This window comes from Fundulus heteroclitus, chromosome 21 (assembly GCF_011125445.2).
Source record: "Fundulus heteroclitus isolate FHET01 chromosome 21, MU-UCD_Fhet_4.1, whole genome shotgun sequence".
NCBI classification, from domain to species: Eukaryota; Metazoa; Chordata; class Actinopteri; order Cyprinodontiformes; family Fundulidae; genus Fundulus; species Fundulus heteroclitus.
The window spans coordinates 60,405-85,890 of record NC_046381.1 but is presented as its reverse complement, the minus strand read 5'-3'; the positions used below and the strand labels follow the sequence as shown (position 1 = coordinate 85,890).

Here is a 25,486-nt window from a genome sequence, read left to right as displayed (position 1 = left end):
TTCCTTGATTTGAGGAGCTAAATAAGACTATTTGCCAATGGAATGAGTATTTTTACCCCTAAAATAAGATTAGATTTACTGCACTTGAAATAAGATGATGGAGATGAATTGTTCCTATTTTTAGTGCAAAAATCTCATTCTATTGGCAAATAGTCTTATTTACCTGCTCTAATCAAGGAAAAATACACTGATTTCAAGAAAATTTCACTTTTAGTTCCCAGTGTAGCTTCTGTTCCTTGACTTTTCAGGGGGTCAACAGTCAGAACTCTATCATGGGGAGGAAAGGAGCTTCAGACAGCCTTTAACTCTGACGTCACAACGTGATGCACTGCAAAAACGGACCTAAAAATAAGTAAAATGTTTCTTAAAATTCGATGTTTTTGTGCTTGATTTAAGCAGGTAGATTATATTATCTGCCAATGGAATGAGTATTTTGTCCCCTAAAATAAGATAATTAGACATCCTGCACTTGAAATGAGACGATGGAGATGAATTGTTCCTGTTTTAAGTGCAAAAATCTTATTCCATTTGCAGTTCATCTTATTTACCTGCTAAAATCAAGGACAGGTACACTAATTTTAAGAAAAGTTTACTTATTTTTAGTTCCGTTTTTGCAGTGTGGAAACACACCCACGGTGGATGCGAGTCAAATCTGGAAATGAGCTGCTAAGTGCGCTTTTTTCTTTCCAGACATTTTTGTTGATTTCCGTGAGGGGGCTGTGCTGATACGTCATGTCAAAACAAAGGATTGTGGGATACCAGAAGGGTTCTTAACGCCAGTAAGAGACATTACGGGGTTCCTATGCTAAACTAGCAGCAGGATGGAGCATACAGGGTCCTTTTCCTACCTCCTTCCTTACAGACTGCATTATTCAGACTCATCATGGCGACCACTGACGCACATCCACTTTGGCTAAAGATTCCTGGCTCTATAAGGGAATTGAGCCAAAGAGCTGGACTGTAGCTCAGTGGTTCTAAGTCGTCTTTTCTGATGAAAGTATTTCATTTTCCACCAGAATCTGGAAAGGCACAAAATCCATGTTTGATCCAATCCAAAGCGAAGTGTCCAGTTAGAGATGATTCAGGGTACCGTCCCTTCTGCTGGTGTTGGTCCACTGGCTTTTCTGAAGTTTACTGTCAACACAACCATCTACCAGGACATTTTAGAGCATGTCAGCCATATACCATTTATCCCCATGGTGACAAATGTTATTTTAAGACTTACTCCTATATTGCCATTGAGCAGTTTTAGCATCAGTATTTTTGGAAATATGTTCCCACTCTTGTACACACATTTGAGTAATGTTTTAGCACCTCTCTAAAGGGTCAACATTTATTCCCAGGAAGACTCCAGAAGAATTTACTTCTTACACTTTGGTACATTTATAGGAAAAAACACTTGTCAGCCATTGCAGTGGAGGAGCAGCACAAAAGTCTTGCAGCTCATCCAACTTGTTTCAGGTCAAGATTAAAGTGGCTGACAAACAGGAAAGGAAAGCTACCAAGTGAATATTTTTCATTCAACAACTGACAGGTTCTTATTCATAAAATGCATTCAAATAAAACAACTGGCAGTCAACACCATGCTCACTGGTTAAAATCCCTTGGATATGGCTATTAAACTATGGGAGAACTTTTGTAGCACTCAAAAAAATATATATTTAAGTTAAATAATATACTAACTATGATAGAACCAATAAGCACCTGTAGCCAAAGCGGTGAGTTGTTTAAGAACGCTGATCTCCATTTGAGACAAACTACTTTAGGCAGAGAAATTCAAGAATTCCCAGTCTGAGTGGAAGCAGATTTTAAAGAATGACCGGGGCTCCTTGAGCTGCAATATTTACCTCTGAATACACATAATACTTCTGGGATTGACAAACCAAACTTAACCATGTTCTTGTTCTGGGTGGGTGCTCCTGTGTTTGCATGCATGGCAGCCATATTGAATTTTTGCAGCCCAGATTAGTGAGAAAACTGACTTTCATACTTCCGTTTTGACTTGTAGGGACCTTTTCTTTAACGTTTCCAGTTATGCCACTGATTATTAAGGTTTCCTCCCTGTTTGTACTATAAAACTAAACAAGTCCTGCAGCAATGCCATTTTAAACTGTCTTTAAAGATGGCAGCGTTTAAAAAACATGGTACTCATTTAAAAAAACCTTTGCACCAGTTTGTCATCACAAAGAACTTCACAGACCTGATTCTATTGACTCATACTGATAAATGGGCTGAGAGACTTCCAGCATTCACTCCTCCTGGGGGAGCATGTAGCCACAGTTGGTGCATTGTGCCGTTGACTTTGGAAATATTGTCATTACAGTAAGATTACACCAGTGGAGCCTTTTACACCAATGCCATAACAAGAACAGAACCACGTTAACAACGTTGGTTAGCATAATGCGTGCCCTCCGTTCATGGTGGATGGGAAGTCTAAAACAAAATCACATTTCAGGCATAAGTCAGACCAGTGAGGAAGAAGCATTAAAGATGTCTTTCCATTCAGCTATTGCTGAATTGATGCAGGATCACTGGTGGTTGGAGAGTTTGGTGCATCTCCAGTAGTAAACACAGGTATGGACTCCCAGACCGACATGGAGCACCTGCAGAAAACTTTTGCATAAACAGAGACAAACTGCTGTTCTCCAAACAAATAATGTAACCGATTTGTAATGGAAACAGGAAAACAAGCCTAAATACAGACCAAGAGAAAGATAACACCGTTTACTGAACACTTGGGATTTTGGTCTTTCAACGTTTTGCACCAAATTATCCTCAATATTCATTTACAGCTAGAATTCCCCTTTGAATCATGAAAAACTTATTCACAATATCTCCCTTTCAGATCTGTAAACTTCCTTCATGTAGCTGTGAAACTTGAAAATCAGTAAATATCCATGCAAGGAGATCCATCTCAGACTTTACTACCATCACTAATCACTCGTTTATGATCTCAAGCTTCAAAAAGCTGGTTATGATAGCTGGTTTAGAAGAGAAGACCCACAACAAAGCTTAAATATTTATATTTTTATTGGACTGCCCCCAAACAGTGGCATCTACAACCCTTTAGTCCATTTGTGAGATCAAGTAATCTTCAGTTGTGCAAGGCAGTGTCACTGCAGATTTTTTTTTTTCTTTTATAGAACTATGCTTCTTGTGAGGTGCGTTTCACCTGGTGCTCCAAAATCTTTATCCCTCAACCTTTACACCTTTAGGGGGGACCTGAAAAAAAAAACAAAGCAGTAAAACTTAAATTTGAGGAAATGTTAAAAACCATCGTTCATTTGGAACGTTTGCGACCTACAGTTCAATGCGTTTTGTTCAAAACTCAGTCAGGGAAAACGTCAACACCTTGATTCTCCTCTCACTGTGGAGCCTGAGATAAAGGATTTAACATTTTACATACAAATAAAACATGTTGATATAACTGGTCAAGAGAAAAACAAATATACCTCTTTCCCAATTGAATGGATGCACCTCATCATCTTCTTCCTGATCATCTCTAGGCCTGTGGTACATCAGTTTCCACTGAGGGCTCATTTCTGTGCAATTGGGTTAGAAGCAAGAGATTTAACTAAAGATTAAAGAAGGTCTCATTACTGCCACCAAATAAAGTTGGAATTAAATATATACAAAATATGCATCAGCAGTAGGACAGCACAACAGTCCCTCAGGGATGTGTGTTCAGTCCACTGCATTTTACTCAAACACCACATTTCTGTCAACCTCAGTATAAACCAGGGCTTTTCAAATAATGGGGTACTCCCCCTAGGGGGGCATGAAGGTATTGCAGGGGGTGCATTTTTATCCACAATATAAAGGCCTTCTAAATCATTCTAAATGCGACCCGTGCTGTTTGGTCTGTACCTGCGGTCGGTAGTATAATGAATACTATTAATAAACTTCTAAAAAACTTAATAACTGGAGTTTGTTTTTAATATTAATGGATTATTTTTGCCAAACGAGGTTAAGAATTAGATAAAATTTGACCACAGGTTGAAGTCAGGCTAAAAGCCATTTACATTCTTATTGTATCGTTTAAAAAAAGCGTGGGAATGTTGAAACATTCCAGATGTAAGAAGCCATTGTTATACGTTATAAATTAACCCATATGTTATACATTTTCAAAGGGATTCTGGGTAATCTTCAGAATGACAGCTTTAACGCATTGAAACAAAACTATAACCTGTTTGACCCATTTCATTGGGCTGTGGGGAGGCTGAAAATGTTTCCTTCTTCATAGGGGGGCGCAATAGAAAATAGTAGAGAAGCACTGGTACAAACCAACTAAACCAGTTCTTTAACAACATAAACTGCAATAATTAATATGACCTGCAGCCAAATCGTTACCTTGTCGTTGCAGAGGGGCAGCATGTCTTCTACGGGGAATCACATCTCCATCGGTCCATCGGCCCTGGCCTACTGTGGGCATGTCCGCTCTGCAGAGTCCGTCTGTGAACAGATTTATGGATCTTTTCTGTTTTTCCAGGAATATTGTTAAAAAAGAAAAAAAAACTCAACTTACCCTGGCACGTTCTACACTGCAGCTCCTTGCTGTCCAGCTCGTCCATTTCTGCTTCAGCCGCCTGCTGCTGACAGACTTCATGACAGTCCTGCTTCGTGGGGTCTGCCAGCTGTTTGTACTGGGCCTTCTTGTACCAATGTCTTTGGACCGTTTGAGACTTCCTGGGAGCAGAATGCTTCCTGACAACCACTCTAATTGGTTTCTCGCACCCTCTCCCATATCCGCCCTCGTCTTCAGAGTCCCCCTCTTCGTCACAATACACCTTGGAGCTGTAGCCCTTGCTCCTGCTCGTCCCTTTTTCCAGATTTTTACCACAACAAGCGCAGCAGACGACCCTCTTTGACTTCGGCAACCACGCGTCGTCCTCGTCTTCGTCGTCTGGAGCCGGCGGGGATCCGCCAACGACTGGCGAAAGCCTCCTGCCGGGGTACACGTGCTTTGGGAAGAGATCCGCGTCGTCCAGATCTGTGGAAAACATTTCATCCCTTGAAGAGAGCTCATCCAAGGACGGACTGAGGACGCTCATGCGCTCGTGCGTGGTTTGCATGGGGAGGTAGTTGTAGTAGTAAGGCGCAGCCGGGGACGAGAGATTGGCTGCTTCGGGGGTAAGAACATCGTCGAACGGTAGCTTGAGGATCTGGTAGCTTTTATCTGCTTTTGTTTGACCGCAGCAGGTTGTTGCATCGTCAGCCTTTGAGGGTTCATCACCGTTTCTAGCCTCCGAGAGTGAAGACACAGACTTCTGGTCCTTCTCGGTATCACAACGAGGAACACTTGAGTCGGTCATCAAGATATTTGATTGAATATCCGTGACCTCTTCCGTTTTACGCGGGGTAAAGTGTTCGCCTGGTGCCAACTGATAGGGACATTCCTCGTGGACAGAAGAGCTGTCGAGAGGCAGCTCCTCCTCCAGTCTGCCCGTCCATTCTCCCTGAGGGCTTAGAGAGTCCAAATTAACGTGGCTGGCCTCGCTGTCGTATACCACCGCAGCAGAGTCGCTTAAGGTCAGACCTGGAGACGCCAAAAAGCCATGATTGGGCTCCTTAGGCAGTGGGTGGTCCTGCTCTTCAGTTTTCTTTTCCTCCAGGGGAGAAAAGACACCAGAGGATTGAGAGGCAACACCAGAGTCCAGCTCTCGGTCTGCGCTCTGAAGCTCCGTGGCTCGGATTTTATCCAAGCACTCGATCAGTTTGCTGATGGCGTCGCTAGGGTCGGTCTGGGCCCCCGAACAAGCGGTGTCCCGACGCCCCTGAGGCTGTGGATAGTACTGCTGGCGAGGCACCTCGCCCCAGGCAGACGGCTGAAACCTAGGTTCAAACATCCGCCGGTAATCCATGGGATACAGCGGAGCGTGTGGTAAAACAAAACCAGGGTACGGCACATAGGGGTAAGGGTGCAGATTGGGACGGCCAAGGTTAAAACCTATAAAGAGATTGTAGAAAAGGGGACATGAGAGACCCTTCGTCCACTAAATGCATGGTCTATGCGTGAATGGCTGAATACCTGCATGTAGCCCATAGTGGCTGTATGGGTTTGGAAGCTGCCAGGGCTGGTAGAGATAATAAGGCTGAGAAGGTGGTTGAACAAAGAAGAAAGGTCTGGGATGGGGACTTCGCTGAGCTCCACTGCCGAATGAGGGAGGTTGTTTGCTTGGATCTATAAAAAAAGGGAAGGGTTCAGATTTCAGCTTCAAACCCCCCACTTTAAGCAGTAACTTCCTCCATTTAAAGTAGAAAAGCTATTTACCTTCCATCTTCATTCACGTTCTCGCTCTGACTCTTGGAAATAAAACACACAGAGGGATGAAATTAACTAATTAAACATCCCCCAGTTTCAGAAAAATAAATAAGTTACTCTAACAATTTCTTCTCGATTGAACAGAAGTAGAAATGCGTCGCGCTCTCAAGTTCAAACACATTTCTACTAGACAAAAAACCGAACCGCTGCAGCCAATCAGTCATATAGGGAACAGCTGCTGAGCCGTGTGAGATGCTGCCTTCATGGGTCATCGGAAACTGTATGTAAAAAAGTATATTTATCTATAAAAGTAAATATATGTAATAAAAGTTTATATATATATATATATATATATATATATATATATATATATATATATATATATATATATATATATATATATATATATATAGTGTAATGATGCAGAAATAACTTTCTAAAACCACGCTTGAATTTGTTTAGTTTAGATATTTTTTTCATAGTTTAAAAGATTATTTACATTATTTTATAGTAGCTTCTCTACGACGGCAGATTTTTGTACTTTTTTTGTAAATTATTCCACCATCTTTGAACACTAGCAGTTAGTTGTATATAACATATACGATTCTAGCACTACATACAGGATTTGTACTGTTTACTGGACCCATTTTTAGATTGAATTTCTAAATCGCTTAAACAACTTCAGAAGTCTCAGGTGTTAATGGTTTGTCTTTTTTCAGTGTATGCATCATTCATGTAGTTAAAGTTAAAGATTTTAAGGGAAATTGCTTTTTAAATATGCAATTATTTGAATTAATAGGCAAAAATGTTTTATTGAACCCATACAATTTTGAGACAGTGTTGATTTTTGTGCCCTTGACTTCTAATTTTAAAATTCAAGTTGTTCGTTTTAGAATTAGACTTTTAAGAATATAAAGGTTAAATTAAATAACTACAACCCCACCCAACAAGTTTAAAAATACATATTTAAAATTTGCCGAGTGTACGTAAACTTCAGACCGTAGGTGTCGCCACCGCTGTTGTGTTGCAATCCATCCAGCAGAGGGCGCCATGTTTCCATCCCGCCATTGCAGTACCATGATGTGGCCTACAGAGGGCGCCCTCGCTCCCTCCAGCAGGACGGGTCACTGAGTTTGAGTGCAGTATCCTCAGTTGGCCTCTGCTCTGTAAAGGCGCCTTTGATGCGCTAAGAGGTTTGTCCGCTGCTCGGCGCCGACTCATAACAAGTCTTCACCGTCTCGCTTCGGTTGCAAGAAGAGTCCCAGCTTTACTCTGCGTAGCGACGGGAACAGATACCGGGACGGTTCAGTGTGTTAAACCCGCCGACGAGCACAAAAGTAAGGAATGTGATGTATTTTTGCCTGTTGGGGATGTTTTACCGAAGAGGCGATGTGTAGCTCTGTTGGCCGTTAGCTTAGCTGATGCTGACTGGTCTCTCTTTATGTTTTTCTTTTTTGTTTTTGTCTTTTACACATGAAGCTTTTTGCTACACTACCACAGCTGATTTTGCGTTATTAGACTTTTTATTTTCCAACAAAGGGTCAATGTGCCCCGGCGGGTTCCCGTTAACCTGCGACCCCCCCGAACGGTGCAGAGTGTGGAAGCTAAAGCTAGCATGCTAATGCTAACATGCTGTGACTCGGGCTAGCACCTCTGGTTCAGTTCCGATTCCTTTAACCGTTTGTTTCCCGCCTCAGATAATCGGAATGTCTTGTGCCAAATGTGCCACGTTATCCTAGCAAATCTGTTTTATTTTATCTCAGTGTTGGCCGATCAAATAGGTCGTTTTTCTTGGGCGAAAACGTGTTAGCGCAGCTAATTAGCTTCGTGCTAACAGAACATGTTAACGGTTCAGATTCGCGAAACATCAGCCTTTAGTTGACTGTAAACCGGCCAGTTAGCAGAATTAGACGGTGAAGGTGGTAAATGTTTGTTTCAGGGCGATTTTAATGAAATTACCGCGTATAAACGAACCTCGTGGTTCACAACTTTAAAAAAAATCTGCAGGAAGTTCAGTTTTTAGGGAGCCTCAGCCCACCTTTGATCGGGTCCGCATTGAAAATAGAAAAATGGTCTGAATTATTTCACACGGCTTTAAATGTTCTTTGTTTAGGCAGGTTGACGTATAAATCCTGGGTTTTGGTTTAGGAAGGATTCAAAAGCATTTTCTTAATTTACATCATCTTAGTTAAAAAAAATAAACTCTTGTAACACCTTGAAAACACTGATAGTAATTATCTGTGAGCCCATTATTTCTATTTGTGTTGCTGTGTAAGATGAAAAACTGCAATAATTAGGTTTCCTGCTTTTAAAAACTGACTATGTTTGACTTATTTCTGCTCTAAAGCTTTTAAATTGAACCTGAGCTAATTGTTTTAGAATTAAGTTTCTTTTTTCTGGTCAATCAGATTTTTTTTGTTTTAATTTCTGACCTGATTTTCTCATATAAGGAAATATATGATTAAAAAAATCAAACTTCTGCTGCAGGTTCCTTCATTGAGGCAGTAGTTGTGAACCCAAAAGAAAACGGGGTGACAAGATAATCCTTATATTTATGTATCAAAGTATCTTTCTAAGGTTTTTGGTTTTAATTCCTCTTAAAAAAATATGGGTATTTTTTACTTTTCAGTATTAGGACTATAAACCAGGGATAAATGACTGGATTTCAACCTGTAACCCACAGTTTGGTGCATCTATAAAATCAAACCTCTTTTGGACTTTTAGCAATGGAAATGCCACAAATGGTGTTTTAAAACATTCTATGGAGAGTTTCAAATAAACTATAAACATTTTTGTAACCAGTTTTGATTAGTTGGTCAAACATGAGGGTAAATGAATTTTAAAAAGAGCTGGAAATAAGTAGCCACGCCTCCTTTAAACCTAATTCTATGCATGGAAACACAGTACTGTATATATACAGTACTGTGCAAAGCTCTTGAAACTTCCCTTATTTGTTTACATTTTGTCTCCAATGTGATCACTTTTAGAGAAAGGTTTTTGGCTATTTATTTAGTTTAATGTTAATTTAAGGGATATTATAACAGTTTCTAACTTCAAATCTCGTCCTGCTTTATTTTCCTTTATTTTTTACTGGGTTGCAGCCAGAGACGGGACAATATTTGCTTTTCCTGTTAGCGCTGACTTTAAAGATCCAGACAGCCCGTTGTTTGCCTTTCACTCCCAATAACTTTTCCAGTATTTTTTTTCCCCCGTTCACAACATGCTGCCCAGGGTGAGATTTCTGCCGACGTCTTCGGCTGTGAAACTTTTGGGCTTCCTTCTGCTTCTGTAGCCTCAGCCGTCATTAAGGAGGAGGATGGAGGGCACGGTCCTCACCAGGTTGTGAGGGATTCACGCGTCAACCTGCCGTAACGTTTAGAGCTGGAAATGTTTGGGACGTTTAGAAGGAGGAGAGACCAAATGTCCTCGTTGCAGATTAGTGTTTCTCTTTTTCTATCTCAAAAAGTGAATTTAGTAACAGACAACCTGCTCTCTCCTCCGGGCGTCCTAAACGTTGAGTTTGTAAAGCAGAATTTCACGAGCCATAAAGATAAATGCTGATTAAAAACACTGAAGTAGGGCTGGACGATGATTTAATAATTGATTATTGACAAAAAAAAGGTGAATAACAAGTTCTATAGACTAACAGTTTTCCTTCCTTTTTGCATTTTAGCCAATCATGTAGGTTAATATCACAGCCATTAATCCTCCCAACCAATCAACGCAGACCCAGGAACCAAGCTCCGCCCCCTTCAACGAGTTCAGAGAGCATGTGTTCTTTTATTTATTTTTTAAAACTTGCAGTTTTGCTAAAAAGTTGGTTGAATAAAAAGTTTTAAGTTTCTGTGTTCTGTATTTAAAAATAAGTCGTTAAGATGCAGTATAAAACGGCCAGGGCTGCCCTTAAAATATATATTTTGAATTTGTTGAACTATCGCTCAATATGATTTCTATTTTATTAATTCATGGGGGGTTTTTTTTGTGTGTTTTTTTTTTTTTTTTTTTTTTTTTTTTTTTTTTTTTTTTTACTGAATATCGTCCAGTCCTACACTAAAGGTGATATTTTCGTTTCTTTGGGTTCTGGTCCTGGTTTAAACATGGCCGACGGCCCGATCAGCGCGCCGATAACTTTAAGCGTCTCAGGCTGCAGATCTGAGCCCAGAGCGCCGCTTTAAGGGCTCAGACGGCGGCGGCAGCGCGGGAACTTCCCCTCTGTGGTCGGTGCGCCGTGTCAGACGTCTCTGCTACAGACGGCGCTGAGCGGCGGCGGCGGCGGCGAGCGTTTCTGCTCCTGGAATCAGACGCAGACGTCTCTGTGGCTTCTGCACTGACTGCTGCTGTTTCTTTGCAGACGCCCGATGCGCCGCGCCGGGAGCCGCCGCTCTGCCTCCCAGCATGACTTCAGACGACAGATGAGCCTCTGAGGGGAAACCCGGACCCCCCCTCTTCCTGTGGACTCCTGACAGGACGGAGCGTCCCCCCCCCCCCTCCTCCTCCCCCTCTGCAGCGTTGACACCTCCACCCGGACCAGCGGGGGCCACCAGGACCTCCTCTCGTCTTTTTCCGGCTGGTGGGAGCCCGGTTCTGCGGGCCCTGTGAGTTCTGGAAGCTGGGGCGCGACTCGTGGGATGCAACCATGTCGGGTCTCGGTGAGCGCAGGCCGGTCAACTCGGACTACGCCGTGTCGCTGCTGGAGCAGCTCAAGTTCTTCTACGAGCAGAAGCTGCTGACGGACGTGGTGCTGCTGGTGGAGGACGCCGAGTTCCCGTGTCACAAGATGGTCCTGGCCTCCTGCAGCTCCTATTTCAGGTCAGTGGCTGGCTTTTATTTTAATTTAACTCCTGAAAGGGCTGATTGGAACTGTGATAAATTCACAGAATCATCTCTACTCTATATCAAAAACTGATAATGAATAAACATTCCACTAAGTATATAAAGGAAAAGTGGGAATCAGAGCTTAATGTGACAATTACAGATGAAGATTGGCTAGATATGTGGAAAACACATCAGACATCCACAGGGTTCCTGCAGATCCTTAAAAGGCATTGAATTCTGTAATATAAAACTAAGGCCTTAATTAGCATTAAAATGTCTTAAATCAATCTTTCTTAGGTCTTAAAATTGTTACCAGGTCATGAATAGGATTTTATTTTTGTAATCCTTACCAAACGGTAAAATAATTGACACAATTATATTTTTTTTAAATTTACCGAACGGCTCAATTGGTTCCGTCCCAATAGCAGAACCAATAAAAACTGTTGCGGCCGGACCATAGCTGTGAAAAAGAGTTGGCACTGGTTATGTTGTGGTTTTTAAAACTGATTTATATTTTATTTTAGTAGGGAACAAAACAAAGTTTGAGAATTCAGTTCAGTAGTTGTGTTTTTTAGCTTTCTTCCTATAATGTAATGTTTTTTCAAAATCTTTAACATGTCTACTGAGCCAGAAAGTAATGGTTTATGTTAAAATAAACATTTGGGTGAAGTTGTCGCAACCAGGTTTATCTTGTTTATTGCGAAGTTGGTCTTAACTTTTTTTTCCAAGTGGCATTAAAAAGTCTTGAATTCAACTTGCCTTATGCTGTAGTAACATTGCATCCACCAATTCACGGATATGGAGGGAGTTCACATTAGAAAAAATCTAATACGACTTTTCATCACGCCTAAAGTCAAGAATAAATATAAAGATACAAACATGGGTTGTTGGCGGAATTGTGGATCAATGAACGCCGATCCATTCTCACATATTCTGGAGCTGTCCTAAAATTGTTACATTTTGGAAAAATGTACATGAAGCTGTAAAGAAGATTCTGGGATATGACATTCCTATGAGCAGTGCAGTGCTATATCTTTGCAATTTGAACAATATCAAAGTAAGGGTAAAAAAGACAGGTATCTGATTAATGAATTTCACTTTTACACAATATATTATGAATAACCTCAGCATTTTTAAGAAAAGTATGTGCAATTTCAACAATACTTTTACTCAGTTAAACATTTACTTGTGCATTATGCATAAGAACTGATCACAGTGATTATACAATGTTGAAAAACATTTATTCACATTTTTTGGAACTTAAAAACACTGTCCTGCATGACAAAATACATCAAACAGATAAAAATTAAGAAATTATTTAAAATTTTCCACACCTGAAGCTTAATCTGCTGATTAGAACACAGCAATATAGGAACTGCGGATTTTCAATTAAACAAAGTACTTGTTTTTCACATTCATAAATCAAGCGGAGCACTATGGCAAAAGCAGTACTGCTCCACGTGTGAAAGTCAAATCTGATGAGATCTTTTTGGCATTAGGACAACAATTCTTATTGACACATTGCCAGACAGGACACTGGGGGGAAAAAAAATTTATTTAATAATGATAATGCATTTAGCCACAGGGCCGGACTAAATTGTTCGGCGGGCCGGATCCGGCCCGCGGGCCGTATGTTTGACACCCCTGGTCTAAGACTTCCACAAACTGAAATGGAAGAAAAGTGGAGGAAACGGACAACATTCAAGACAAAAGACAGCGACAAAGATTAAGAAAAAACTAGATAAATCAGACGGGACAAAGGCCAAATAGAGGAATATCTCCCTAGCGAAAGCTCCATGTTATGTTAAATGTTCATGTTCATTGTACATGTAAAGAAGTGAAAAATACCAATAAAAAGTTAAATGATAAAAAAAAAATGTATTTAACTCCTCCCCCAGCAGCAGAGCCACTCTCTCTTCCTGCTAGATAAAAGGAGGAATTGCTGTGAAGCCAGATGAGGTAATTGCTCCCAGACGCTCTTCCTCCTTCACGCTCCGTTGTTGCGTAATCAAACGCCGTTCGCCGACGGGGAAGGCCCAGAAATCTGCTGCATCATCTGAGGCAGCGGTGGTGGCGGCGTGGCCCCAATGCAGCTTCCTCGCCACACGCCGGCTGTCTGCTGTGAACGTGCAGAGCGCCCCCCCCCCCTCCTCCTCCTCGGGGCGTGGAGGTGTCGCAGCGCTTCCTGCTTCCTCTCCATCCTCCTCTGCTCGCCTCGCTTCAGGGGAAGACTGCAGAGGGAGGGGAAGTCTGGTCACGTAGCTCTTGTTCAGAGATGGAGGGAGAGAGAAAAGGAGGTGTGGGGGGGGGTTAGTGGGGTAATTCTGCAGAGTTGCGTAACAGCCTGGCAGGTTTAGTCCCCGCTGAAGTGCTGCTCCATGTCGTTAAAGCGTCTCGTTGGTTTTTGTCTCATCCAGGAGACGACGTCCTTCGTTTGTTTATCTAAATGTTGTTTTACGCTTAAGGCTGGGCGATATGGATTAAAAAATAAATCTCTGATTTTATCATACCAAATCTGATTAATCGACTTTTTTTCTTCCTTTTTGTTTCATAAAAAGAAATTATTTTAAAACCTTGCTTTTTATGTCAAGCATTTTTGCAGGGAGTTGACCTGAATTCAAAGAGCAACTAAAAACAAGCTGTGAAACATGCTTGTAAAACAAGATGGCAGCCGTGCCATTATAAACAATGAAAATATAACAAAACATTTGCTGCTAGTGGTATTACTCATTGAGCTAAGAACAGGCTTCACTGCACTTGTGAACTTCAAACTAAGTTAAAATAAAAAGTAAATAAATGAAGTACCTCGTATTATGGTAAAAAAAAAAGTTTCTACTTAACAATATTTTGACAATACATTTGCCTAAACATATATTCAGCATCACATGCTGTTCTCTTCATGGAAACCCAATGAGTGTATTGGCAAAATAAAATCCAGATTTTCCAAAAAATGAAATCTTAAAGAATTGTAAATTTGAATTAATCGATTAAATCGATTTACGCTTAACGTTAAATTTAGAGAGAAGCGCCTCGCTCTGAATCTCAGGTGTTCTTGGGCAAAAATTGCTGAAATGTTTTACCAACGAGTCGATTCCCTTCATTATATTAAAATAAATAATAGTAATCAGAATAAATTAGAGCTGCAGTGATAGATTATTTTTGGTAAATGATGAATCTGTCCATTATTTTTTTTTCGATTAATCTAAAAATAGATTGTTAGTGAATAAATAAACATGTGGAATTTAGGGAAAAAAACATTATTGAGCATTTTAAATGAATTGTAAATGGCAGAAACATTTCCGGTTTGGTCTTAATTGCAGCTGTGCGTAGGAAGTGTTTGTTCTAGTCACCACAAAATTCATTAATCACCATTAATCTGATTAATCGTTTCAACCCTAGAATAAATAAATCAAGGGTCACCAACATGTGGGGCCCAGAGCCTGTTCTAAATCCACCAGTGATCTAAAACTTTATTTTATCCTGTTACTCCTCCTCTTTATTCACACTTGCATTTATATAGATTTAAAAATGACAATATCCATAAAACATTTAATGTTTATTTTACATAAAGTTAAAGTAGGACAAACTGGAGCTACTAGAGAACATGAACGCCGTTCTCAAGCTGTTTGGGGAAGTCTGAGTTAGAAAATGTTTTCTAACTCAAACTTTATTCCCTCCTCCACTGTCAACATGCTGAACATCAGTAAATACGTTTCTTCAGCGTGTTTTTAATCAAGGTTTGATTTTCCAAATAGGACGTATTTACATCCATCCAGCGTCCATCTCTCTGTCCACTAGTTGGTCAGTCCATCACTCGTCCACCCGTCCCACAAACCCACCATCAGATATACCATCCATCCGTCTGTCCATGACCAACAGTCTGTCCATCTGTAGTCCATTTATCAATCTGTCCATCCATTTGTTCTTCGTCAGTCCTTCCGTTTAGGGGTGGGCAAAATAATCGTCCTGGCGATGCATCGCGATTCTAATTTTCACGATCTACTGCATCGATTCTTGACGCCAGGTATCGATTATTAATTTTAATAAATTTATTTTAAAAAAATTGCACGAATGGTTGGCGAACATCAGCCGAAAACAAGTGGAATACAACTTCATTGGTTTAAAGGACCACTGAGGCCATGTAAACGGCACTGATTATCCTTATTTTGTCATTTTAAGTTTTATAAATCCTATTTGTCAGTCACTTTTTGTCAGTGTGTCCAGTCCAGTAATAGTAATATTTGTTTTCATGGCAATACCTCCAAAAGTCGTTTCAATAAATACAGCTATGTATGAATTCAGTTTCTTTCAGTTATGTATCAATTGAAGACACTATCCAGATCATACACAGCCAGTCAGCCACTGGTAATGGCTGTAATTTTTTCTAACAGTGTTCAGTGAAAATATTGCAATACATCGCAACAATTCAGGTATCGTGATGCATCATGAAACGAATCGTGACTTCTTTGGCGATACCCACCCCTACTTCCATTGGTCCAGCTCCGGTCCTGTCTCTCCATCTGTCCCTCAATCCAGTCTCTCTGTCTGTAATTCCCTCCCTCTGGCCGTCCATTTGTAATTCAGTCCAAAGGTCTTTATGAGTGTCTTCCACTCTCACTCCGTCCATCCCGTTGATCTCTCGTCTGTCTGGCTAACAGGACTTCCCTCGTTCCGTCCAACCGTTGGTCCGTCCCTCAGTCTCTGTCCCTCTGTGCTGCAACTGGTTTCAGAAGGGGTGGTTATTTATTTTTATTTTATTTTTTGAACAAAATCTAGCAGAATTTGCTCAAAATATCCCCACCAGGAGTAAAGAGTGTCAGTAGAATAAAGGAACGGTTCCACTGAGACATGTTTACGGCTGTAGCTCAGTGAGTCAGTGAGTGACGAGGACGACGGGTGGGTGGGTGGGGGGGGGTCCGCTGAGTCACGGCCCACTCCAAACTTTACCGTCAGCCCACAGACCAGGTGCTGGTGTTTGTTTGTGACCCGCTGGTTTAGGGGGGGGGGGGGGGGGGGGGGGTGAAGCATTAAAGTCGATCCAGCTGCTGCTCGTCTCAGTCATGATTTAACTTCTGATCAGTCTGAGGCTTTCTGCAGACTAAACATTCACCACATCAGAGTTAGTCACACTCCTCCGTCCATTATATTTATATAATGGACGGCTTTTATATTTATATATAATCCTCTTTCTCTATGTTCTGGTCTCGGAGGCACTATTGCTTTTCTAGATTTCCACTTTAGAGCTTGATGGACAGAACATTTTGAGTGAATTTTTGTTTTTAAGCCGAGCCTTGGTAATCACAGGTCATTTGGTTACCACGGTAACTGAATGCAGGCTCGTTAGTGGACGTTGTTGACCGAAGACACAAAGCTGCTCTTAATTCATCGGTAAAATGTGAGATCTAGCTCACCAATTAGTGTTGTTGTACAGTTTTGAGTAGGGCTGAACGATTTTGTAAAATAATATAATTGCGATTTTTTTTTTTTTTTTTTTTTTTTTTTTTTTCTTAATTTTGCGATTTAATGCGATTTATTTATTTATTTATTTATTTATTTTCCCAGTTTAATTTATCACGTCTGTTCAAACATATACAAACAACAAATCAATTTGTTTCCTCGCTGTGCAGATTAGTTGCTAAAAGACCCGCAGCATCTAAACTCAGAGCAGAAATTATTGCGTTCTGCCTACGATATATTTCAACCAAAATTGCAATTTTGACTTTTCTCTGCGTTAACCACAAGCAACAAAAATGGCATCTAAATAAAGATGTTTGTAAACAAGGACTATTTAAAACAAGAACTTTTAATGTTTTTATTAATCAGAATATTATTCAAGAGAACAGCTTTTAGTTGATTTGGACATCAATCCTTGTTGAACATAAAGTGCAACCAACAAGCAAGTCTATGTAATAAACTGATTGACCTGTACTTAATGCTATGTATGATTATATAAACTCTAAAACAAGTAATAAAATTAGATTATCTCACTGCTGCAACTGTCTTCCCTTCCATGTGGAGCCAAACTTACTTTAAACATTTTACCAACACCTAATGGGCGTGTCTAATTCCCTAATTGTTACAGAGGCAAAAATTGCAGACCTCTGCGATTTTAAAATTGTGTTTTTTTAAATCTCGATTATATTGAAAATGCGATTAATTGTTCAGCCCTACTTTTGAATAAACAAGATCCAAGCTGGTAATTGTTGACGGGCTCCAGAAGCGCCGCCACTGAAATGCTGCTGAGTCTGGAGCCCAGCATGAAACGTCTGACCAGAAGTTGATGATGAATTTTTTTTTTTTTCCTGTCCTGCCATGAACACTGAAAGCTGAAGTTTCACAACGTGGCGTACGGTTCAAAGCCTCCGTAGAGCAGGTGTCCTGACTCCAGCAGCGGTGCGTTCAGGTACCCAACAGCTGGGAACGCCGGCCAGTTTTCAGCCGGCATAAAGACGCTGGCTTTGTTGTCTTTAAAGGAAACGTTGGCTTTAAAAATGGCCAACATGACTGTTTGGAGTTCCTTCGTCCATCTAATGCTGAGTTCAGACCAAACGCTGTTTGAGCATCGAGGGTCTGATTTACACACAAAGTCTGAAGTGGATGCCCTTCAAGGAACCCCGAGACGTCTCACATATCCTGCACTGGGTGTTTGTCTTTATCACATCTAGAGGTGGCTGATTTTTTTTTTTTTTTTTTTTTTTTTTTTTAAACCGGCCAAAGTCTTAATTCTGACTCCAGCTAAATATCTCCACATAATCCCGCGCTACGTAATTAGCCTGAGCTAAACGCTAGCTGTTAGCAAACATGACGTAGTTGCTGTTGTTCTCGCGTCACACATGTGTGTTTGTGTACGTTTGTTGTCTTACGAGCTGAACGCAGAGTAACATAACAAAGCATCCACACAAACGACTAAAAAACACGATTTATCTGATTTTTTTTTTTTTATGTATTCACCATGTGGCAGCTAGCTAGCCCTCTGAAATGTCCTCACACACTACAAAAACGGAACTAAAAATAAGTAAAATGTTCTTAAAATCTGTGTATTTGTCCTTGATTTAAGCAGGTAAATAAGATAATTTGCCAATAGAATAATAATTTTGCACTTAAAATAGGAACAATTCATCTCAATCATCTTATTTCAAGTGCAGTATGTCTAATTATCTTATTTTAGGGGTCAAAATACTCATTCCATTGGCAAATAATCTTATTTACCTGCTCAAATCAAGGATAAATACACTAATTTTAAGAACATTTTACTTATTTTTAGATTAGATTATATTATTAAGTAAAAAAAAGCCAAACCACGTTCTTAATTTCATCCACAATGTTACAAAGAGTCCAGCAGAGGAAAAGGTTGCCAGAAGCGATGGACGCAGCAATACCCCATCAGGAACTTTGTGTTTTTTAACAATTTTAAATATTGGGAGGGAAATGAACAACAGAGGATTGTAAACATTCAGTCATTAATTTAGCGGTAGGTAGGTCCAACGTCCAAATGTTTAAAACCTTTGTTTTTCGTAACGATCCTGAACTCTTGTGCTTTTTTCCCCGCTGTCGTGTCCCGGTTGTCTGCAGGGCGATGTTCATGAGTGGCCTCAGCGAGAGCAAGCAGACCCACGTCCACCTGAGGAACGTGGACCCGGCCACGCTGAAGATCATCATCGCCTACGCCTACACGGGCCACCTGGCCATCAGCGACAGCACCGTGGAGCCGCTCTACGAGACCGCCTGCTTCCTACAGGTCTGCAGGCGTACGCCAGGTTTAATGTGACAGACCAACGCGTCTTTAGAAGGAAAAATTACAGGCTTTCACCTTTTTTATTTATTTTAACTTGTAAAGAAGATGCTCATCATGCTGAACACCAGTGAAATGTGTTGTAGGTTCCCATCATGGCTTGTGGTGACTTTACGGCTTTCTTTCATCAATGGTTTCCTTTTTTTCTCCACTCTTACATAATAGTCAGGTTTAAGTGTTATACTACTGGAGCTGTGGATCTCTACAGCTCCTCCAGTGGCACCAGAGACCTTCTCCTGACCCACTGCTCTCAGACTCCAGGCCTTTAGCTTAGCCACTAGATCCAGGTCTGCTGGACAAGAGACACGTCTAAAAGTTTCAGGACAGCGATCAGGGGGATCTGAGTTGGACCTGTCTGCTGCCGTCCTTTATTTCCATGATTCTTTTTGTTAATTAAAGTTTTCTAACGAACCTGTGAGGCCAGAAACAGAATTCACGTTTAGATTAAATTAAACAGCTGAACTCTAGTTACTGATTAGACGACTTCAAAAGCTAATTGGTTCCGCTGTATTTTATTTAGGGATATCTTTTTAAAGAGGGATGAATCAAATATTTGAAAAAACTATGATTTATTTATTTAACATTAATTTATGTTGGTCTGACTCCCAATAAAAGACGATTAACTTTTACCGTGACAAAAACACGACGACCTGATACAGATTCTTTTGGCTGAAATATTTAACTCAATGGCGTATATTTTAGTTAGTAAATTACAAAATAATAATAATTTTACATTTTATTTGTAATGCACTTTACATTTAAGAAAAATCTCAAGGTGCTAACAGGACATCCCTCCTGTTAGCATAATAATCAACAAGGGGCCGAGTGCTCAACCTTGAGGAACCCCAAAGGAAATTTCTCATAAATGATCAGAGTCCAGACCTAAATCCAGTGGATTTAGGTCTGAGAATGTCCTGGATATTAATGCTCATATATCATCTCTGTTCACTCACCTGAAGCTTGATTTACGTCAAGATGAGGCTGAAAGCAAATAAAGAAACACGCATTCTAGATTTTTAGTTCCAAAAACGATTGAAAGATGTTTTTTATCTGGTCTGCCACATAAAATCTATGTATATTTTTGCTTTTAATGTTACAAAAATAGCTTTAATGAGTAAGAAAACCTTCTTTGAAGTTTGACAGACTGGTCTCGGTCTCCTCCAGGTGGAAGACGTCCTGCTGCAGTGCCGCGACTACCTGGTGAAGAAGATCAACGCCGAGAACTGCGTGCGCATGCTGAGCATCGGCGACCTGTTCAGCTGCAGCGAGCTGAAGCAGAGCGCCAAGCGCATGGTGGAGCACAAGTTCCCCCGGGTCTACCGCCAGGAGGCCTTCCTGCAGCTCTCCCACGAGCTGCTGGTCGACGTCCTCAGCAGCGACAACCTCAACGTGGAGAAGGAGGAGACGGTGCGCGAGGCGGCCATGCTGTGGCTGGAGTACAACATGGAGGCGCGCTCGCAGCACCTGTCCTCCGTGCTCAGCCAGATCCGCATCGACGCGCTGTCCGAGGTGACGCAGCGCGCCTGGTTCCAGGGCCTGCCGCCCAACGACAAGTCGGTGGTGGTGCAGGGCCTCTACAAGTCCATGCCCAAGTTCTTCAAGCCGCGCCTGGGCATGACCAAGGAGGAGATGCTCATCTTCATGGAGGCGCTGTCGGAGACGCCGCGCGAGCGCTACGTCCTGCAGATCGCCGTGCCGACCACCATCGTCTGCTACAGCCCGCAGGCCGAGAAGGTGTACAAGCTGCGCAACCCGCCGGAGGACCTGCAGAAGGTGGGCGCCCTGGTCACGCCCGACAACGACGTCTACATCGCCGGCGGCCAGGTCCCCCTCAAGAACCCCGTCGGCAACTTCGGCAAGGGCGGCAAGCTGCACGCCGTGTTCCGCTCGGTGGACAGCTTCTTCTGGTTCGACGCGCAGCAGAACGCCTGGGCGCCGCGGACGCCCATGCTGTGCGCGCGCACCAAGCCCTCGCTGGTCCACTGCGACGGCTACATCTACGCCATCGGCGGCGACAGCGTGGGCGGCGAGCTCAACAAGCGCACGGTGGAGCGCTACGACGTGGAGAAGGACGAGTGGACCATGGTGAGCCCGCTGCCCTGCGCCTGGAACTGGAGCACGTCGGTGGCGGCGCGCGACTGCATCTACGTCATGACCCACGACCTGACGTACTGCTACTTCCCCCGCGCCGACGCCTGGGTGGAGATGGCCGCGCGCAAGACCAGCCGCTGCTTCGCCTCCGCCGCCGCCTTCGGCGACCTCCTCTTCTACGTGGGCGGCCTCCACGTGGTCGGCAACGCCGGCGTGCGCGCGCCCGCCTCCTCCGCCGCCGTCGACGGCTCCTCCGTGGCGGTGGAGGTCTACGACGTCAACAAGAACGAGTGGCGCCCGGCCGCCAGCATCCCGGCCAAGCGCTACTCGGACCCGTGCGTGCGCGCCGTGGTGCTGCTCAACTCGCTCTGCGTCTTCATGCGCGAGACGCACGTGAACGAGCGCGCCAAGTACGCCATCTACCGGTACGACGCCGAGCTGGACCGCTGGCTCCTGCGGCAGCCCGTGTCCGAGCGCGTCCTCTGGGACCTGGGCAAGGACTTCCGCTGCGCCGTGGGGAAGCTCTACCCCTCCTGCCTGGAGGAGTCTCCCTGGAAGCCGCCCACATACTTCTTCTCTGCCGACGGCGGCGGAGGAGGAGGCGAGGAGTTCGAGGTGGAGGGCGAGCTGGTGAGCCTCCCCCACGTATAGCTGCCGTCTCCCCCCTCCACGGCGTGGACGTGAACACAGGAGGGGGGGGGGGGTGGCTACTGTAGCGCTAACGGGTCGGACGCCGGCTCGTACCGTTAAAAAGAAACCGGTCCTCTTTAAGTTCGTCAGTGGTGACATCTGTTAGATGTTCTGTTGGTCATACTGTTTGTACAATGTGATAATCTCAAACTAATTTCCTGATGATGATGATGATGATGATGATGATGATGATGATGATGCACTTAACTGGTTAACCATGATGGAAACTACCAAACTCTCTCCTCCTGTCTCACTGGTAAAGAAATACTCCACAGAAAAATCAAAGATCGCTCAAACTGGATGCCGACTTTAATTATATTTAAGAGTTTTTTTTTTTTTTTTGGAAGACTTGAGTTTTGATAAATATTTATGCTTCTTTAATGAAATAAAGTTTGTAAAAGATAAAAAAAAGGGGCTGAAATCCTTCAAAAGCAAAATAATTTGCTGTTTTTTTTTTTTTTGTTTGTTTCTCCGGCTCTGGGTCAGTTCGTACCGTCTCAAGATGCACCGACCTCTTATTTTATTTTAATTAATTCTGCATTTGTTTAATGTATAAAAGAGAAAAGTTTTTTGTTTATGATCCATTCATTAACCCAAAGCGGTGCGTGGGAGCACCTGCTGTTTGCTGACCCGTTTACAGACCAGAACCCAGATCAAATTTCTGTCTCACAGCTGGAAACAAACCATTTCACACCCGTTAATGTCAACCGCCGCATTTCAGCCATTTTTCTCTCTTTCTGGCTCAATCTTTTGAAGTAATAAAATCCAAACTTCCAACAGTATCTACAGCCTTGACACAAACGTGATAGAAACCCAATTGGAGGCAAAGATCACTTTAAATTCCAGTCATCGTTGGAATATTTGGTTAGAAATTAACGGTACCGTTCCTGGGATTTAAATTCTTCGGACCGATAACATTTATGGCCTGTTTGACAGACTTCTGCCCAGATGATTAATTATTTTTAGTTTTAAAGACGTGAACATTGAAGAAGAGTGATAGGAATACTGCGATGGTGAGGAAGGTTCTGGTTAAAGTCTCATTATTGCCGTGATCACCAACAGCTTCAGCTTGTTTTTCTAATCTAATTCAGGTTTTGACTTCAGAATTAAAGAATTAAAAAATGTGCCCTCAGAATATAGTTTAAAATGTAAAGAAAATATTTTTGTAGGCAGTGTTTTCCATTTATTTTGGTTATACCAGTTTGTGCCCCGCCTTATGAGACAGATCAGGAACCCAAGAACAAACCAAAATGACTCCAAGCTACTTTTTGTTCATTAACCCATATTTATCAGTGGACTTTGAGCAGATTATTGGAAATATTAAAGTTATTAGTTTATAGCCAGATGGTTTTGTCCTAGTAAACAAACCATCTGGTAACAGTGGACCGTTCCATCGCCTATCGGTTTACTTCCCCAAGAAATGGCGTTTTTCCATGAGTTATGGAGACAACAAAAATTACAAATATTTTAGATTTCATTCTTCATCCATTGATGGTGGTTCTTGGTTGGGTCAGTTGACTCCTAGAAAGTCTGACTGATCAAAGCAGAAGAACTTCCCGCTGGTAGATATTAGATGTTGGAGCCACAAAAACACATTTTCTTATAGATTTAGAAAATTAGTTTGAGTCGTCAGCTTTCAGAATGCCAACAATTTGATTGGCATAAAATGGCTCCATTTAATGTGGGTACAACGCCAACCAGTGCTATAAGTCTGTCTTTTGCCATTTCGTCCATTCATACTTCCATTTTCCACACCTAAACCATTTCATACCCATGTTATATAAATGATGTGGATATAAAATCATCAAAATGCTCAAGTGTCATTAGTTTCATATTGCATTATATTTTTATTTAGTTTTAGTTCTCGTTTGTGTCTAGATCATAGAAATATCTAGATAATTGAAATGGTCGGTTGACAAAGTACGAACTGATGGTCACGTCCTCCATTTTGTCCCCAAGAAGTTGGATCGAAAAACAATTTTAAACAAAGAACTTGTTCGATGCATTTAGCCGATTCATCCAAAGTTGTGAAGGATAAACTTTGATTTTCAGCGGAGTATTCCTTTAAAAAAAATATAAATAAACGGGATCATGCATTTCCTCAAAAGGCCTAGCAGACGGGCGTGACGTCACCCAGTGGAGAGAGGAAGGCGGGAAACAAGAGGGACAGGTGGCGGGAAAGTCGATAAAAGAGGGTGGCTGCAGGTCCAGCCACTCCTGGCCCCGCCTCCATTCCCCTCTAGGCCCCGCCCCTGACTCCGCCCCCTGTTACGTCACGTCTGCTGCGCAGGTCTTCCACACAACCAGCAGGTCACACCTCAGTCTGCCGTCAGGTGACTCTTTGTTTCTCTCTGCAACTAAAACCCAACTCCACTCGCAGTACAAACCGGTTCTGGGCTCATGCATTTGTTTTTTTTTGTTTTTTATTTCTAAGCTGCTGAATTATATAAATATATAAAAACTATATTTTTCATATGTTTAAAACGGCTGTTTTAGTGTTGAAGGGATTTTGGGGAGGGGGGAGGGAGGGAATAACCAGGTCTATTTTGTATTTGTCTCTTTTTTTTTTTTATTTAATATCCGACATTACTGTAGTGTGATTGTGTGTAGGTCTCCATCTTCTTATCAGATTACATTTTTGTTTTTCTGGATGAGTACTGAGAAATCTTGCTGCTGATTGGCTGAGAGCAGAGGGGGCTGGCTCACGGTTATGGCGCTAGATTGGGGGGGGGACTTCCTCTTTATTTTTAAAAACATGAGCACAGGTGCTTCATGACAAACCTTACTAGCATGTTTGGCTGCATCATTTTCCTTTGGCACTGTATTTTGGATGAACGTTAATTTATTAAAAAATGTACCAAAAACGTTCGGCAAACGGACTCCGGTGTTTGGTTTGTTTGGTGAGCAGGTTATCGGAACCGTGCTTTTCTTTTCTTTTTTTTTGTTTTTTTTTTCCAGGTCGGAGAGTTTGAACGTCAACCGTAATTAAACTGAATTAAAGAACTGGGTGTAAAAAGTGAGTTTATTTTTGGATTTTCTCAAAACAAAACAGGATTGAAATGATAGCGCGTTCCATTTGTCCTCAGTAGTCGGGATTCACGACCTGGTTTCTGACATCGGCGTTCATGATGGCCGCTAAAAATTTGACTGTTTGTAGCAGCTCTATTATTTATGTGACATTTAGTGGTACAGCTGCTGCCTTTCAGCGCTCATCTGCTCCGTTTATCTACACAAAATACCGCCTAGAACAGCGTTACTGTCATTATTCCATGTTATTATTGTTATTGTTTTTTTCCCACTGTCCGACAAGAGAAACTGGAACGCAAAAAGGTGAAATTATGTAATCTGCAACTCGTTAGTTCAGACCTCCGAGGCAAAATGAACATACCATTATTATTATTATTACGTACTCTTCTTAATAAAATATCCAGTTGCATCAATTTCTGCAAGTCGGCCACTAACATAATAATATTATGTTAGTGACTAATATTTAGTCATGATTCTGGCCGGGTATTTGTGTTAATTTAAACTGGTTTTCTGAAATAGACCGGTTATGTAAAGCATAGATCAAACATTTTCAATTGGGTTGAGCCTGGAGGTGTTGGGACTCCCAGCTACGGCCAAGTTTTAATCATCTAGATGTCAAACTCAAGGCCCGCGGGCCGAATCTGGCCCGTAAAGGCAATTTCTCCGGCCCTCAAGAGCTAAAAAAAGGCATTTCATGTCATAAAGTAGAGGCGTATATTGGTTTAAAGTGTGTAGAGTGGCTAAAAGTTTTCCTACAACACATTAAAACAACCAAGAAATGTCCAAAAAGAGAAAAAGTGATGCAGAAT

At 41.9% G+C, this 25,486-nt stretch overlaps 2 protein-coding genes across 2 annotated transcripts; one reads left to right on the top strand and one right to left on the bottom strand.

Annotated features, from left to right (window-relative positions):
* Positions 1-3,123: 3,123 nt before the first annotated feature.
* Positions 3,124-6,460, bottom strand: buc (bucky ball). The gene is made up of 7 exons (XM_012882602.3): positions 6,272-6,460; positions 6,029-6,181; positions 4,526-5,947; positions 4,351-4,452; positions 3,453-3,542; positions 3,305-3,376; positions 3,124-3,222 (listed from the first exon to the last, which is right to left on the bottom strand). Exons 1-6 carry the CDS (start codon positions 6,282-6,284, stop codon positions 3,345-3,347), a joined length of 1,812 nt encoding a protein of 603 aa, XP_012738056.2. The 5' UTR covers positions 6,285-6,460; the 3' UTR covers positions 3,124-3,222; positions 3,305-3,344.
* A 959-nt stretch (positions 6,461-7,419) lies between these two features.
* Positions 7,420-24,525, top strand: kbtbd2 (kelch repeat and BTB (POZ) domain containing 2). The gene is made up of 4 exons (XM_036125170.1): positions 7,420-7,599; positions 10,614-11,071; positions 18,650-18,815; positions 20,034-24,525. The coding sequence occupies exons 2-4, from the start codon at positions 10,899-10,901 to the stop codon at positions 21,609-21,611; spliced, it is 1,917 nt and encodes a 638-aa protein (XP_035981063.1). The 5' UTR covers positions 7,420-7,599; positions 10,614-10,898; the 3' UTR covers positions 21,612-24,525.
* Positions 24,526-25,486: the final 961 nt, after the last annotated feature.